This window comes from Tamandua tetradactyla, chromosome 2, assembly GCF_023851605.1.
Source record: "Tamandua tetradactyla isolate mTamTet1 chromosome 2, mTamTet1.pri, whole genome shotgun sequence".
Lineage (NCBI taxonomy): Eukaryota > Metazoa > Chordata > Mammalia > Pilosa > Myrmecophagidae > Tamandua > Tamandua tetradactyla.
This window is the reverse complement of record NC_135328.1, coordinates 107,078,881-107,092,465: the sequence shown is the minus strand read 5'-3', so window position 1 is coordinate 107,092,465 and position 13,585 is coordinate 107,078,881. Positions and strand designations below refer to the sequence as shown.

The window sequence follows — 13,585 nt, the reverse complement described above, 5'->3', positions numbered from 1 at the left end:
GTCTGCTCTAAACTGTGCATGTTTTATTGCCTCATGGAGGTACAACATGAGCTGATAAACCAAAATACCCATGATTTTACTGGGATCATTTGACTTTGCACTATTGTTTATTTGGACAACCGCCATGCTCTTGTTTTAACATTTGCTATTAATTCAAGTTAACCATTAGCCCATAGAGTGCCATTATGTAAATTATAAAACAGTACCCTTTCAGGCAGTGTGACGTGGCTCAGTGGCAGAATTCTCGCCTGCCATGCCAGAGACCTGGGTTCCGTTCCTGGTGCCTGTCCATGTTAAAAAAAAAAAAAAAATAGGTACCCTTTCTTCAAGATATTTTTGTTCTTGAAGAATTACTGATTTTATTAGAACAAAACACTTTGTCGTCTGCAGGAAAGCTATCATAATGCACATATAAATTTATGAAGTCTATGATGTGTCTGACTTCCCCCTCAGATGTGGCCCCTTGCATAAACACATGTGCCCTGCTATGCTAATTAAATCTATTTTATGATCCAAACCTTCACAAAGCATTGCTAATGCATAAAAATATATCTGAAAATCAACAAAGTTAAAACAATAACTCAAAGCCAAATAACCACCATAATATAGTGTTATTCTTTTATACAAAAGAAGATGCCAAGACTCAGTGAGATCAAATAAATTATCTAAGTTGCTATTAGAATGTGCTCTTTTCAAGATAATAAATATGATATTGACAAAAATAAAAAGCATCATTAAACAAAAATATGCCATGGTGGTTACAGATTTATGTACTCTAAGAATACAGTCATCCTATTTTACATTTATTCTATAGGAAAATTATGTTTGAATTGTACAAGTTTTTAATTATGTCTCAGAAGCATTTTTTTTAAATTAATCATGGCCAGTCTAAACCTTCTTATAGATAAAGGTAACTAGCCTAGGATGTCCTAAAATTACATTTATTCTCATTTGGAGATACATTTTCTGTCTTAATTCCTGCAAAAAATGGGTTAAGAATTTTTTTTTTCTTTTTCCAAAATAGGTTACGGAAGAATTTGAAGTCATTCATCATTGTTCATCCATCTTGGTTCATCAGGACAATCCTTGCAGTGACACGGCCTTTTATAAGGTACAGTTATTATTGTAGTAAAAGCAAAAGTACTACTAGTAGTTTTTTTTTTTAAATATGTAATCAGTGTCCTATAAACAGGAATTCATAAACTAAGGGAATGTTGAAGAAATAGATTTTGCTTCCATCTTTTTTTTTTATTAACAAACATAACAACATACAAACACGAACATTCTTAATATATGAACATTCCGTACTTGATGTATAAATAATGACTTACAATATCATCACATAGTTGCATATTCATCACCATGATCATTTCTTAGGACATTTGCATCACTCCAGAAATAGAAAGAAAAAGAAAAAGAAAAACTCACACATACCATACACCTTACCCCTCTCACTTTCTGTCCCACATTGCCAGGAAGGTTTACACCCCTGGGAGTCATGTCCCACATGGAGAGGGGGAGGGCAGTGAGTTTGCTTGCTGTGTTGGTTGTGAGAGAGATAGGCCACATCTGAGCAACAAAAGAGGTTCTCTGGGGGTGACTCTTATGCCTAATTTTAAGTAGGCTTAGCCTATCCTTTGTAGGCATAAGTTTTGTATGAACAAATCCCAAGATTGAGGGCTTGGCCTATTGACTTGGTTGTCCCCACTGTTTGCAAGAATATCAGGAATTCCTCAAATGGGGAAGGTGAAATTCCCCCATTTCTTGCCATTCCCTCAAGAGGACTTTGCAAATACTTCTTTATTCACTTTCAAATCACTCTGGGATTTATCAGGGCATTGCACTGGACAAACCTACAAAATCTCATGCTCTATTCAAGGTTCCATGTACTTTCTATCTTTTTTTTTGAACATTTTTTTTATTTTTAAATATATTTAAAAAAATAAAAAAAGCAATGATTTTCAAAGTATACTTCAAAAAGTAGATACAGAACAGATTTCAGAGTTTGTTATGGGTGCTTCCATCTTTTTAGGAAAGATGCTTTGGACTATCTATCAACAGCTCTGCATTAAGAGTGAGAATGGTTCCATAATGAATTTTTTTCCTCCTGATCATCATAAAAAATAACCTGTAGATAGCCCACTATAAACATGCAGGATGAAGTGGTGGGGTTTACATGCCACTTCAGGAAAAAGAAGACCATAAATTTAAAGTGAATATACTATTTTGTAGAGAACAGAAGAGAAAGAGTAACATGGTGGTGTAGTTTGTTAACTGCTGGAATGCAATATACCAGAAATGGAATGGCTTTTAAAAAGGGGAATTTAATAAGTTGCTAGTTTACAGTTCTAAGGCTGAGAAAATGTCCTAATTAAGTGTATAGAAATGTCCAATCAAAGGCATCCGGGGAAAGACACCCTGGTTCAAGAAGGCCGAGGACGTTCAGTGTTTCTCTCTCAGTTGGAAGGGCACATGGTGAACATGGTGGCGTCTGCTGGCTTTCTTGTGGCTCTACAAAAGGGACTCTCTCCAAAATGTTTCCTCTTTTAAAGGATTAATGGGTGCAGTCACAAATCCATGGAAGCTATCTGATCAAAAGTTGCTGCCCACAATTGGGTGGGTCACATCTCCATGGGAACAATCAAAATGCTCCCAGCCACAATATTAATGAGGATTAAAGGACGTGGTTTTTCTGGGGTCCACCACGGTTTCAAACTGACACACATGGTGATGGAAATTTAAGATTAATCAAGGATACAAATGGGAGCTACATATTGCCTTAATTTTTCTACTCCTGAGCAGATCTTGTGTCAGTCACCAAGATTAAGAGTCTGACAGGCATCTTGAGAGCTGTGTTTTAATCCACAAGGATTCTTGGTTTCAATTTGGTCCAATTTGGTGAATATTTAGTCAACACTTACTTTAGCTTGGGGCTATGTAACCTTACATTTTGGGACTGCAAAGAAAAGCAAGATATGCATCATAATATGGTAAGGCTTGAGACAGTTTAATAAAAGGGACAGTTTACTTTTTTTTTCTAGACAGCTCTAAAAATAGAATAGTTTTACCTCAAGTCAGGATAGAGATAGATAACTTTTTAAATAAACTGAAAATTTCTTGTCTCAAAGTGATTGTTCTAGTTTGCTAGCTGCCAGAATGCAACACACCAGAGACAGACTGGCTTTCAATAAAATGGGATTTATTTAGTTAATGTATAGTTCTTCAGAGGAAAGACAGCTAACTTTCAACTGAGGTTCTTTCTTATGTGGGAAGACACAAGGCAATTTTTGTTGGCCTTCTCTCCAGGCCTCTGGGTTCCTATATCTTTCCTGGAGTAATTCCTTTCTGCATCTCCAAAGGCCTGGACCAAGCTGCAAGTGCTGAGATGGAGTATGCTGAACTGCTTGGGCTGTGCTACGTTGAGCTGTCTCATTTAAGCACCAGCCAATTAAATCAAACGTCATTCATTGCAGCAGGCACGCCTCCTAACCGACCGCAGATGTAATCAGCAACAGATGAGGTTCATGCGCCATTGGTTCAGGTCCACAGCAATATAACCAGGTACCTTCACCTGGCCAAGTTGACAAATAAATCTAACTACCACAGTCATTAATGAATTCCTTAAAAATATATTCTACTAACTTCATTTCTAGAGAAAAAAATTAAAGAGTAAAATCCTTTGTATCTTTTTGCAAAGATTTTATTGTGACTTCCAGTTCCTACCTTTTGATTCATTGTTCACTTAAAATTATTTAGGACTCCCTGGTCCCAACAAAGGAGTGACAGGGTTCAACCATTTGCCATACTATGTTAAATCACTCTAAAAATTAGTATGACATGTTTAAGGTATACAAAAAGCCACTTATTTGAATACTTAAAGGATAAGCTTTGGCAAGGGAGTAAGAATCAATCATGCTGATGAGATTATTAAAAGTTTACTGGGTAAAAATTTAAACATGGCTTATGTTTCCTGGATAACACAGCTGCTATAAGACAAGTCTTTTTTTTATTGACAAACCCCAAAACATTTATTACTGTAAGAATAATGAAAATTGATTGTAAGTCAACACTGTTTATTGAAAGGAGTCTCAGAATAATAATAGCAATAATAATAAAATTATAGCAAATAGTACTACAGTAAGCTACATATAATAATGACATTTTATTGCGTGCTTGCATGTACTATTTCATTTAACCCTAGTAGCAGCCCTAATGCAGAACTCTGAAGGAGGTGCTATTTACTATTTCCATTATACAGTTGAAAATCTCTGAGGCTCAGTGGCGTCCAATGAACTGGCTAAGTCTGGAGTCAACAAACATTACAGAAAAGATCAAATAGTAAATATTTTTGGCTTTTTAGACACATGGTCTTGGTCAATTCCATCATTGTGGAAAAGAAGCAGACAAAGCAGCCATAGGCAAAGATGAGTGTGGTTGTGTGCCAATAAAACTTGATCAACACTGAAATTGAATTTCCTATCATTTTTACATGTCATGAAATATATTCTTCAGCCATTTAAAAATGCAAAAACCATTCTTAGCTCATAGGTTCTAACAAACAGGCAATGAGCTTGACTTGGCCAGGAGGTCATAGTTGCACCCCCAGTCTAAGATAACACTGTCAGCAAATGATAGATTCAGGCTTTGAAACTATTTGTGTGCCTAATTCTAAAGAACAAGCATTTTGAATATTTAATCATTGTATTTTACAGTTTCATCAGGTAAAGCCTGATTGATATCAGCGTAACCAACTTTTAGATCTGAAAAAAGAAACCACTAAAATGTATCATAGGTCTCTTTGCTGCAAAAGAGCAGCACCTACGATAGAGGTATATGGCAAATACATTTTTTTCTAATGAGTTATTTGCGTTGAGATTTAAATGGCTCAATTGCTGGCCTCAAAGGGCTCACAGCTTAGCAGCAGACATAGGCAGTCAATTAAACAATTACAGTTCAGGGTACAACTGAAGCACTTTGGGGGGTGATAACTCAAGGTGAGGATGAGGTTTGGGGTAACATATAGAGAGCAAAGGCTGAGAGTCTGCACCAAAAAAGGCTTCCCAGAAGAGTTAACCTTCACAGTGAGTTTTGATTGGGCAGCTCAGATCAGGGAGATGGGCAATTCAGACAGAAGAAACAGCAGGAGCAAGTCTACCAAGAAGGACAGAACATGGTGTGTTTGGAGAACCATGAAGTCTGGTGAACACAGCACTGAACATGGAGATTTTCCTCTTGCAGACTTCCTCCCTCTCATGCCACCCACTCTGTCTGTCATTGAAACCTGAATTTAGCTCAAAAAACTCCAGAGGAAGGAAGATGCCTAACATAGTATATTGCTCGTAGCTTATATTTACCCAAGATTTACCAAGAAGGCTAGAAATGAGTGTGCTAAGAGGAAGGTTGGTGACTTGTCACAAGTCACGGCTGGTGACCAGGGTCAAAATGGGAAGTAAAATATTAATGATGGATGTATAGAGAACTGACCTTGAAGAAGCAGTCTAAGAGAATGCACAGTGACTTGTGTTCACAAGTTTGTACGGTTTACAGACAGCTCAGAACAGTCCCAGTAGATTAGGGGCCTTTTCATTTGAAACCATTCAAGAACATTCGATTCTTGATCAATTACCCCTTCAGGTGGAATAATACAATTTTAAAATGAATTGGTAATTACACAACTAATATAGGTCATTTTCTACAAGATCATTTTGTACATCTACAAAGGTGTAATCCTTTACATACACCTAAAATGATAGCATTTAGATGAAAGTAGTTTGTTATTCAAATCCAATTGTTGAACCATGTTTTTGAACTTTGGTCCATCTAGAATGAGCTCTAAAACTAACAAAATAAAATATTTTTTTTAATAAAATGAAAATAAGTAGGGAAAACAAGTTTATTTATATGGCCGATCCTCATTATTCACAGAGTTCATATTTTTGAATTTGCCTACTCACTAAAATTTGTTCATAACGCCCAAATCACTACTCATGGCATTTTCATGGTCATTTGTGAATATGTGCAGAGTGTCAAAAAATGTGAATAGCTGGATGCGCTCATGTTCCCAGCTGAGGCTGAATAAGGCAGTGCCCTGCCTTCTTATTCCAGCTCTTATTCTGAAAACAAAGTGTCCTTTATGTGTTATATTTAGTACCACATTTCTCACATTTTTGTGCTTTTGTTGGTGATTTGGTTGTTTAAAAAGACCTCCAAGTGTAATGCTGAAGTGCTGTCCAGTGTTTCTAAGTGCAAGGCTGTGATGTGCCCTACAGAGAAAATATGTTTTTAGATAAACTCCATTCAGGCATGAGTATTAGTGCTGCTGGCTTTGAATTCAATGTCAATGAACCAACACTTTATTCAACAAGCTCTAATTCCTGTCTCCCCTACCGCGATTTGATTAAACTTGCTTAAATTTATGTTCAGAAGCCTTAGGTTTAAATGTTGCTCGAAAATGTTCTGAAGGCAATGTTACTATTTCTATACGGATTAAATAGTGGTGGCCTCTACAAAGCTGTTGAAAGGAAAAACTTCCAGGGAATCATTGTACGCAAATTTAAGGAGGAAGCAAAAGCTATAAGATGTCTATAAACAGAAACTTGCCTAAAACAAAGTTATGTATTGATTAACTGACGAATGTTGTGATCGCAGTCTCACAGGAACCTAACCCTGTATTTCCACTACAGACAGTAGTTCGGTATTCACAAATTCAGTGTGTGCAGCAACTTTATGAAACATACATATTACATATCATCTCATATGCATTTATTCAATAATACTATCATATTGGATTTATATGGCAAATGCTCCAAAGAGCCAAAAATTCTCTTTTATCCTGACAAATAAATTATTACCAGTATTAGCAATCATATTTATAGATGAAGAATTTTTTTTTCCTTTTTTTTTTTTGCATGGGCAGGCATGGGGTATCGAACCTGGGTCCTCTGGCATGGCAGGCAATATAGATGAAGAATTTTTTAAATTTACTTAATTTTTTTTATTTTTCCAAACCAATACTCTCTCCCTGACCCCCTGCCTATCTCTGATATCTTTCCATCTCCATCAATTTGCTATTTCAATTGACTGCACTTTTAAAATGTTACCAACCTTGGTAGATTTTTAAAGAACTAAAGACAGGATTTGTTTGTTAAACACAAATAACAAAACAAACAAAACAATAAAACAGCAACTTTTCAGAGCAACTGGAACAGTTGGAAGTTATGGTATGGCCGTTGGCCTTGCTGTCACATGGCCTGGGTTAAATGCAAGCCTGGCCACTTACTGATGGTGAGACCTTTGACAAACCTTATTCCCAGACCCTGCCGCCCCCCCTGCCCCATCTCATTTCCTTATCTTTAAAAAGAGAGTAATAATAGTATCTACCTATTCTAGTTTGCTAGTTGCTGGAATGCGATATACCAGAAACAGAATAGCTTTTATAAGGGTGAATTTATTAAGTTGCTAGTTTACAGTTCTAAGGCTGTGAAAATGTCCCAGTTAAAGCAAGTCTATAAAAATGTCCAAATTAAGGCACCAACAAGAAGTTACCTTCACTCAAGAAAGGCTGATGAAGTTCAGGGTTTCTCTCTCAACTGGAAAGGCACATTTCAAACATGGCAATGTCTGCTAGCTTTCTCTCCAGGTTTGTTTCATGAAGCTCTCCCAGGGGTGTTTTCCTTCTTCATCTCCAAAGGTCTCTGGCTGCGTGGGCTCTTCTGGTTCTTGTGGCTCATTCCAAAATGTTTCCTCTTTTAAAGGATTCCGGTAAACTAATCAAGCCCTACCTGGAATGGGTGGAGTCCCATCTCCCTTTAATCAAAGGTTAATATCCACAGTTGGGCTTGTTACATCTCCTTGGAGATAATCTAATCAAATTCCCAGGTACAGTGCTAAATAGAGATTAAAAGAAACAGCTGGCTTCACAAGATGGATCAGGATTAAAACATGGCTCTTCTAGGGCACATAATCCTTTCAAACCAGCACACTACCTCACTAGGGTATAATGAAAAATAATAATATAAAATAGTAAATAATAATATAAAAATAATAATAAAAATATATAAACCAGTAGAACAGCATCTGGCACCTAACACTCCCATCCTGGTAGCCTTTCTTCTTATGAAGAGTGCTAGGGCAGGATGTTAAGGGATACCAGGATTTTCTGGAAGAGGCCAACGAGGGATGAAGGAACAACTAATGAATTTTTCTCTTTCTCTGTCTAGTTCAAAATTCAGCAGTAAAATCAGATATGTCAGTAGCTTGTCGGAGCTGAGTCAGCTGATCCCAATGGATTGCATCCACATTCCAGAGAGCATCATCAAGTAAGTCCTGATGGCTTAGAAGCTTCCGAAAGAAATAGCGCACATTTGAAGAAGGGAAAGAACTCACTTCTGGCGTGGTAGGGAAAGAGCATTATCTTATTTTTATCATATTTTTAAAAACAAATATTAAATGTCTTCCAATAAATACATGCTCTCCTATAATCTGTTCTGTTTCTATCAGATCCTCTTTCAAATGACCTCCTCTTGATGTTATTGATTATTGCTAGATTTTGACCTTGGATGTTCTTATCATTTTGGAAAAATTTAAAATTACCACTAATCAGTACTATCTGCCGTCCATTTCCCCCACCCCACACAGACACAGTATAGGGTCTTAGAGTTTGGATTTCTTTACTGTCTTACGTAAAATAATCTGTCTCCATCACCCTAGGAAAACAGGAAAAAAATGACTCTGTTTTCCTCTCAATCCTTTTTCCTCATGGTTCCCTCCAGGTAAAAGATTAGGCAGATGGTGTTTTCCCAGTGGAGGGCGGGACGGTTCTGAATTGTTTCCTCATTCGGTACCTGGGAAGGCAGCAGCAGCAGTCTCCAAGGGGAAAGCAGGGGCACCAAAGGTCTCAGGATTGTACTGCAAAAGTAATGATAGTAAAAGTCAACTGAATGATTGCTTGGAGCTGGGGCTTTAAAACACAGATACCAGGAGAATGGACAATTGTGTTTGTTTCATTGTTGCAAAGACCCATTGTTTTCTATGTATCATGTTTTTTCTCCCACTGTGTCTGATTCATTAACTTTTAATTTGGACTAGAAATTAGAGGGGTTTACCTATAAGCTCAAAAACAAACAAACAAACAAAAAAACCCCAGACATGTGTATCTCCTCTACCTCCATAAAGCAGAGAAAAGAATGAGACTCCCATTTTGGGCTTCCAAAAGTATCCCTTTCACTTAAAAAAAAAAAAAAAAGTAAAGAAAAAGGCGTGGGAACAGAAAGGAAAATATTCTCATTTAATATGTACCTATGCTGTGCCAGGCATAGAGGTGCTTTTTTTTTTTATATCATTTATTTATTTCCGGGAGTAAACCTCCATTTTACAGATGAGGGGAAGATAACTTAGTAAGGAGAAATTACCTGTGCTAAGTCACACAGCCAGGAGGAGGTGGAACTAGCATTTAAATGCAAGTCAGCCAGTCTCCAAAATCTCCATGTTCTTTTCTACTCGATCCCTTTGCTTCCCTAAAAGTATCCACCTTTTAACTACATCCTATGTCAGGGATGATCACAGGATGCTCCGTGGGCTTACAGTGGTCCGTAGGCTCAGCTGATTCAAGCAGACTGTTTATGAGATCCTGACTACAGCTTCAATCCTCAATAGCTTCAAAGAGCTTCCCACAACCTACACACTTCATAGCTCTGGCCTGCTGCCTCACAAAGGCATCGTCCTTCTCCAAAATCCACACCTACTATTGAGAAAAAATAGTTCTAGAGCACCCACCTCCTATAATGCTGTCTCCCTTTGTAAAAGTCAGCAAGGACATTCTCTTTTCCGGTGGAAATGAACATTGTCTGCTTTCCCAGTAATTATGGTCATACTTTCCGGGGCGTGGCAGTTGGAAGAAGAGAATGGGCTTTTGTGGCTATTCGATTGGAACCTTCCTTCTTACTTCTTAATGTGTCTGAGACGTGACCCAGCCTATTAAAACTCTCCAGTCTCAGCTTCAGCATCTATAAAATGTGGCCAAGTAACGTGCGCCTCCCAGCATCGTCCCGAGGACTGAAGGAGAACACTGTACATAAAGCATTTGGGAAGCCGCCTGGCACAGAGGCACTGAATATAATATATCACGATGGCATTGCTTTTAGGAACACACCGCTGTCTGACAGGTTTCCTTTCTGTGCTGAATATGTTTGCTGAGAAGTTAAATATGCCTAGGACACTTCTCATTCATCCATATATGTCAATTTTCAAGGGCTGCATTTGGGGAAAAGTTGTATCAGGAAGACAGGGTCCGTTTAGAAAGATCTTCTTCCAGAGAAAGAAACTTAGAACTCTGCATGTTCTCTCCAAGTGCTCATGTTTTCTTCCATTTTCCCTAAGGCATCTTTTCTGGACATCTTTTCTGCCATTTTCATTACTGGCTTTTATTAACTCATTTTCACGTTATGTGATTTTCAAGTTTATACAAGCCCGCAGCGCCTTCTCTTTACTGAATCAATTCAACTAATCTGGTCTGGGCCAGTCGCAAGGCCAGTATTCAGCTGGGGTGGAGCCTGTTATCACAGGGCTTGAATGAAAGAAAAATCTGCCAACTTGGCACCAGACTTGTAATTAAAGTTGTAACGATTAACAATCGAATGTGTAATTATAATTATAAATCATAAGGCACCGATTGCATCTACTGAAAATAAGATTTTTCCCAAAAGACAATTTGATAGTTAATTGGATGGGCTTTTTCTCTCCTGTTTTAACTGTTTTTTAGAACATTCTTCTGTCGTTTTTTCCCCCATCCGTTTGCTCGTTTCCCTCACTGCGTTCGTTTTTTTATCTTGGAAGGTATGATGAGGAGAGATCTTATAAACGAAGTGTGAGGTAAAATCTCCTGATTTATGGTTCACGCTGACCCTCTGTGTGTGTGTTTTACTTGTGGGTGACCTCAACATGCTACCAGGTTAAAAGGTCGTTGCCTCAGGTCCTTGTACACCCATTTTCTGTCTTTGTTGTGTGTGTAAAGCTGTTGAGGTCAACCTGATTTGCAAACTGAAACCTACTAAACCAGATCCATCCCTGACTTGGCCCAGGCTGCAAGCTAACTTTAACTGTACTCAATAAAGTGACTTGGACATTTTCAGCTTTATTCAGCCAGCATGTTTCTGATCCCCCTGGCAACTTTTATACCTTCCTTTATGAAGGAATTTGCAAAGCAAAGAGATATAAACACTGACCAGGAGGAAGTGACACCCTGTTTAATTGAAGGAGTGTATGTCCCAGAGCTCCAGAGCACTATTTTTAAAAGCACATGCCCTCCACTCTCCTTTGGCTCTGCTTTGCTGGGTGATTCTCTCACGCTCTGCTTGCTTGTTTTTTGTTTCTTTTCTACGCCAATAATTTTTGCTCGCACAGACTGGATGAAGAACTGAGGGAAGCATCAGAAGCAGCTAAGTAAGACTTGACTTTCATTTAGCAGCTGGCTTGATGTTGGCTTGCATTTCAGGAATGAATGGAAGAAACTGCATGCCTGGTGTTTTATCTTGCATCTGATGATAAATGCTGCACTTCAGAATTACCCTTTCATTCCTAAAGGTTATGATTTCTGTTGTTCTTACTTCGATCTGTTTTTCCTCGTGATCTTGTTATTATAAAGAATACAAAAAATGTTACTGTTGCTTAATATGTTTTTAATGTATAAGAGATTTTAGGAACCACAGCAAAATAACATATCACACACTGCTGCCTGTGGTATAATATCCAGATGATTATTAAATATATTGACTCAATGAAACCTCACTAATTCAAAATTATAGGGAGAAATGATAGCAAGTCAAAAATTGGCATACTTTTATAGAATCAGTCTCATAGCTTCCCAAGATTTAAAAAAAAAAACACTAAAACCTTATGTAGCAACTCAGAAATATTTCCTAATAGCCTCTGAGCTATTTTGATGCAAAGAAAAAAGATCGTTGCTCGCTATTGTTAAAGCATAATTTTCAAAAAAAGATGATTGTAACTCTAAAGCAGATACAAAGTGAACATATGCCAATGATTTTATTCAGCTCATTATTTAATGAGGGAGTTGATAAGATCTTAAAACCAATTCAAGGAACATGTAAAAAGCCAGATATTTATAGACAATTTAATAAAGGGATATTGGGATAGGATTGTTGGGTTAAATACAAAACCAGCTAATGTCCAACAGGGTAATGTGCTGTAACATCAGGGCTTATCTTTTCCACTGGACAGAAATTGTTTGCATCTCTACTGGGCAAAAATCTGCAAATTAACCTCTGCCCCTACAGAGTTGTAAAATAGTCTGGTCAATAGAAAGTCAGCCCAGCATTGCTCTGAAAGAACATCCAGTAATCTCTTTCTCCTATTTTCAGGTTATGAATAAATTTTGAACTCCTAGGGAAGGAATAGGCACATGATCAAGTCTAGTGGCCCATATTTGAGCAACTGTGCATAGCACGTAACCCAAGTAGGGAAATGCAATCTGTCCCTGAGATTCATCTGAGAATACTGGAAGCAGCCTTCTGCAGAGGTTGCTAAGCTGGGGCGGGGTGGTCATGTACTTTCTAGAAAGAGAAAGCCTGTGGGAAGGGGACAAAATTAATTGAGAGAAGCAGGGATGGACAAACAATAACAAAAAAAAAAGGGCCCCGGTTCCTGCAGCTCTTCCTTTATTTCCATGAGGCACCCCAGTGTCCTGCCCAACTCTGGAATAAATGTCTCATTTGTCTTAGCTAATAAATACATAAATAAAAAGTTTTGACACCGTAGACAAGTGCAATTTGGAAAGTCTGCTGTACTAAGTATTTTAAGCCTCCTTTCCATTGCAGATATTGCTTATACTATGAAGTTTTATAACCAGCTCCAATTTTTATAGTTATTGCAGAAGTAGAAAGTCTGCCAATGTCCAAAGGCCTACAAATTCTGAGCAAATAAGGTCTAAATTAGTGAGATTTTTCTGCATAGCTTTTCCTCATTGAATACCAATTCCTCATTGAAACAATCCTTTTAGTCATTTTTTTCTACTACATGTTTTCATTGCAGGTAGCCTATAGAATTATTTTGCCTATAGTGTGGATCTTTGGGGTTAAAATTCACGGAAAGATTTTTGCTTTAACAAGTTAGAGTCAGTGCAGTTTACTGTTATAATAATCTTTTCCTGTCATTTTCTTTCAAAATAACTGACAACCATTTGGGAGAGCATAACACAAAATCATGTAAATGTCTACTCTGACAGAATCTTCTCAGTCTATAACTCAGCTTTGCTAGAGACAAGAATAAGGGGGCTGGGCTACGGTGGCTCAGCAGGCAAAGTTCTCTCTCACCTGCCATGCTGGAGATCCGGGTTCTCTTCCGGGTGCCTGCCCATGTTAAAAAAAAAAAGATAAAAAAATTAAAAAAAAAAGAATAAGGGGCTAAAAAGATGTTAGGAATCGAGACCCCAAATGTTGGCTTAACCTACACTCTTAGCATTTACCTTGCACTCAAATTGCATTGCGTCATTCCCAGAGAGAGACATGCCAATGATTTTCTCTTTCAGATTCATTTTTTGGGGGGATGATAATATGTTTATGGAATTATA

General features: G+C 37.7%; 1 protein-coding gene across 4 annotated transcripts in view; it reads left to right on the top strand.

The window, feature by feature from the left end:
- PRUNE2 (prune homolog 2 with BCH domain) overlaps nt 1-13,585 on the top strand; it is a 292,485-nt gene that overhangs the window by 268,929 nt on the left and 9,971 nt on the right. For 3 of the 4 annotated variants that reach the window (XM_077148463.1, XM_077148462.1, XM_077148464.1), the window contains exons 15-17: nt 1,025-1,111; nt 8,220-8,318; nt 10,834-10,869. In XM_077148463.1, coding sequence (XP_077004578.1) covers nt 1,025-1,111; nt 8,220-8,318; nt 10,834-10,869 — 222 coding nt within the window. The remainder of the gene's footprint in view (nt 1-1,024; nt 1,112-8,219; nt 8,319-10,833; nt 10,870-13,585) is intronic. The other variant, XM_077148466.1, reaches the window with a different exon arrangement.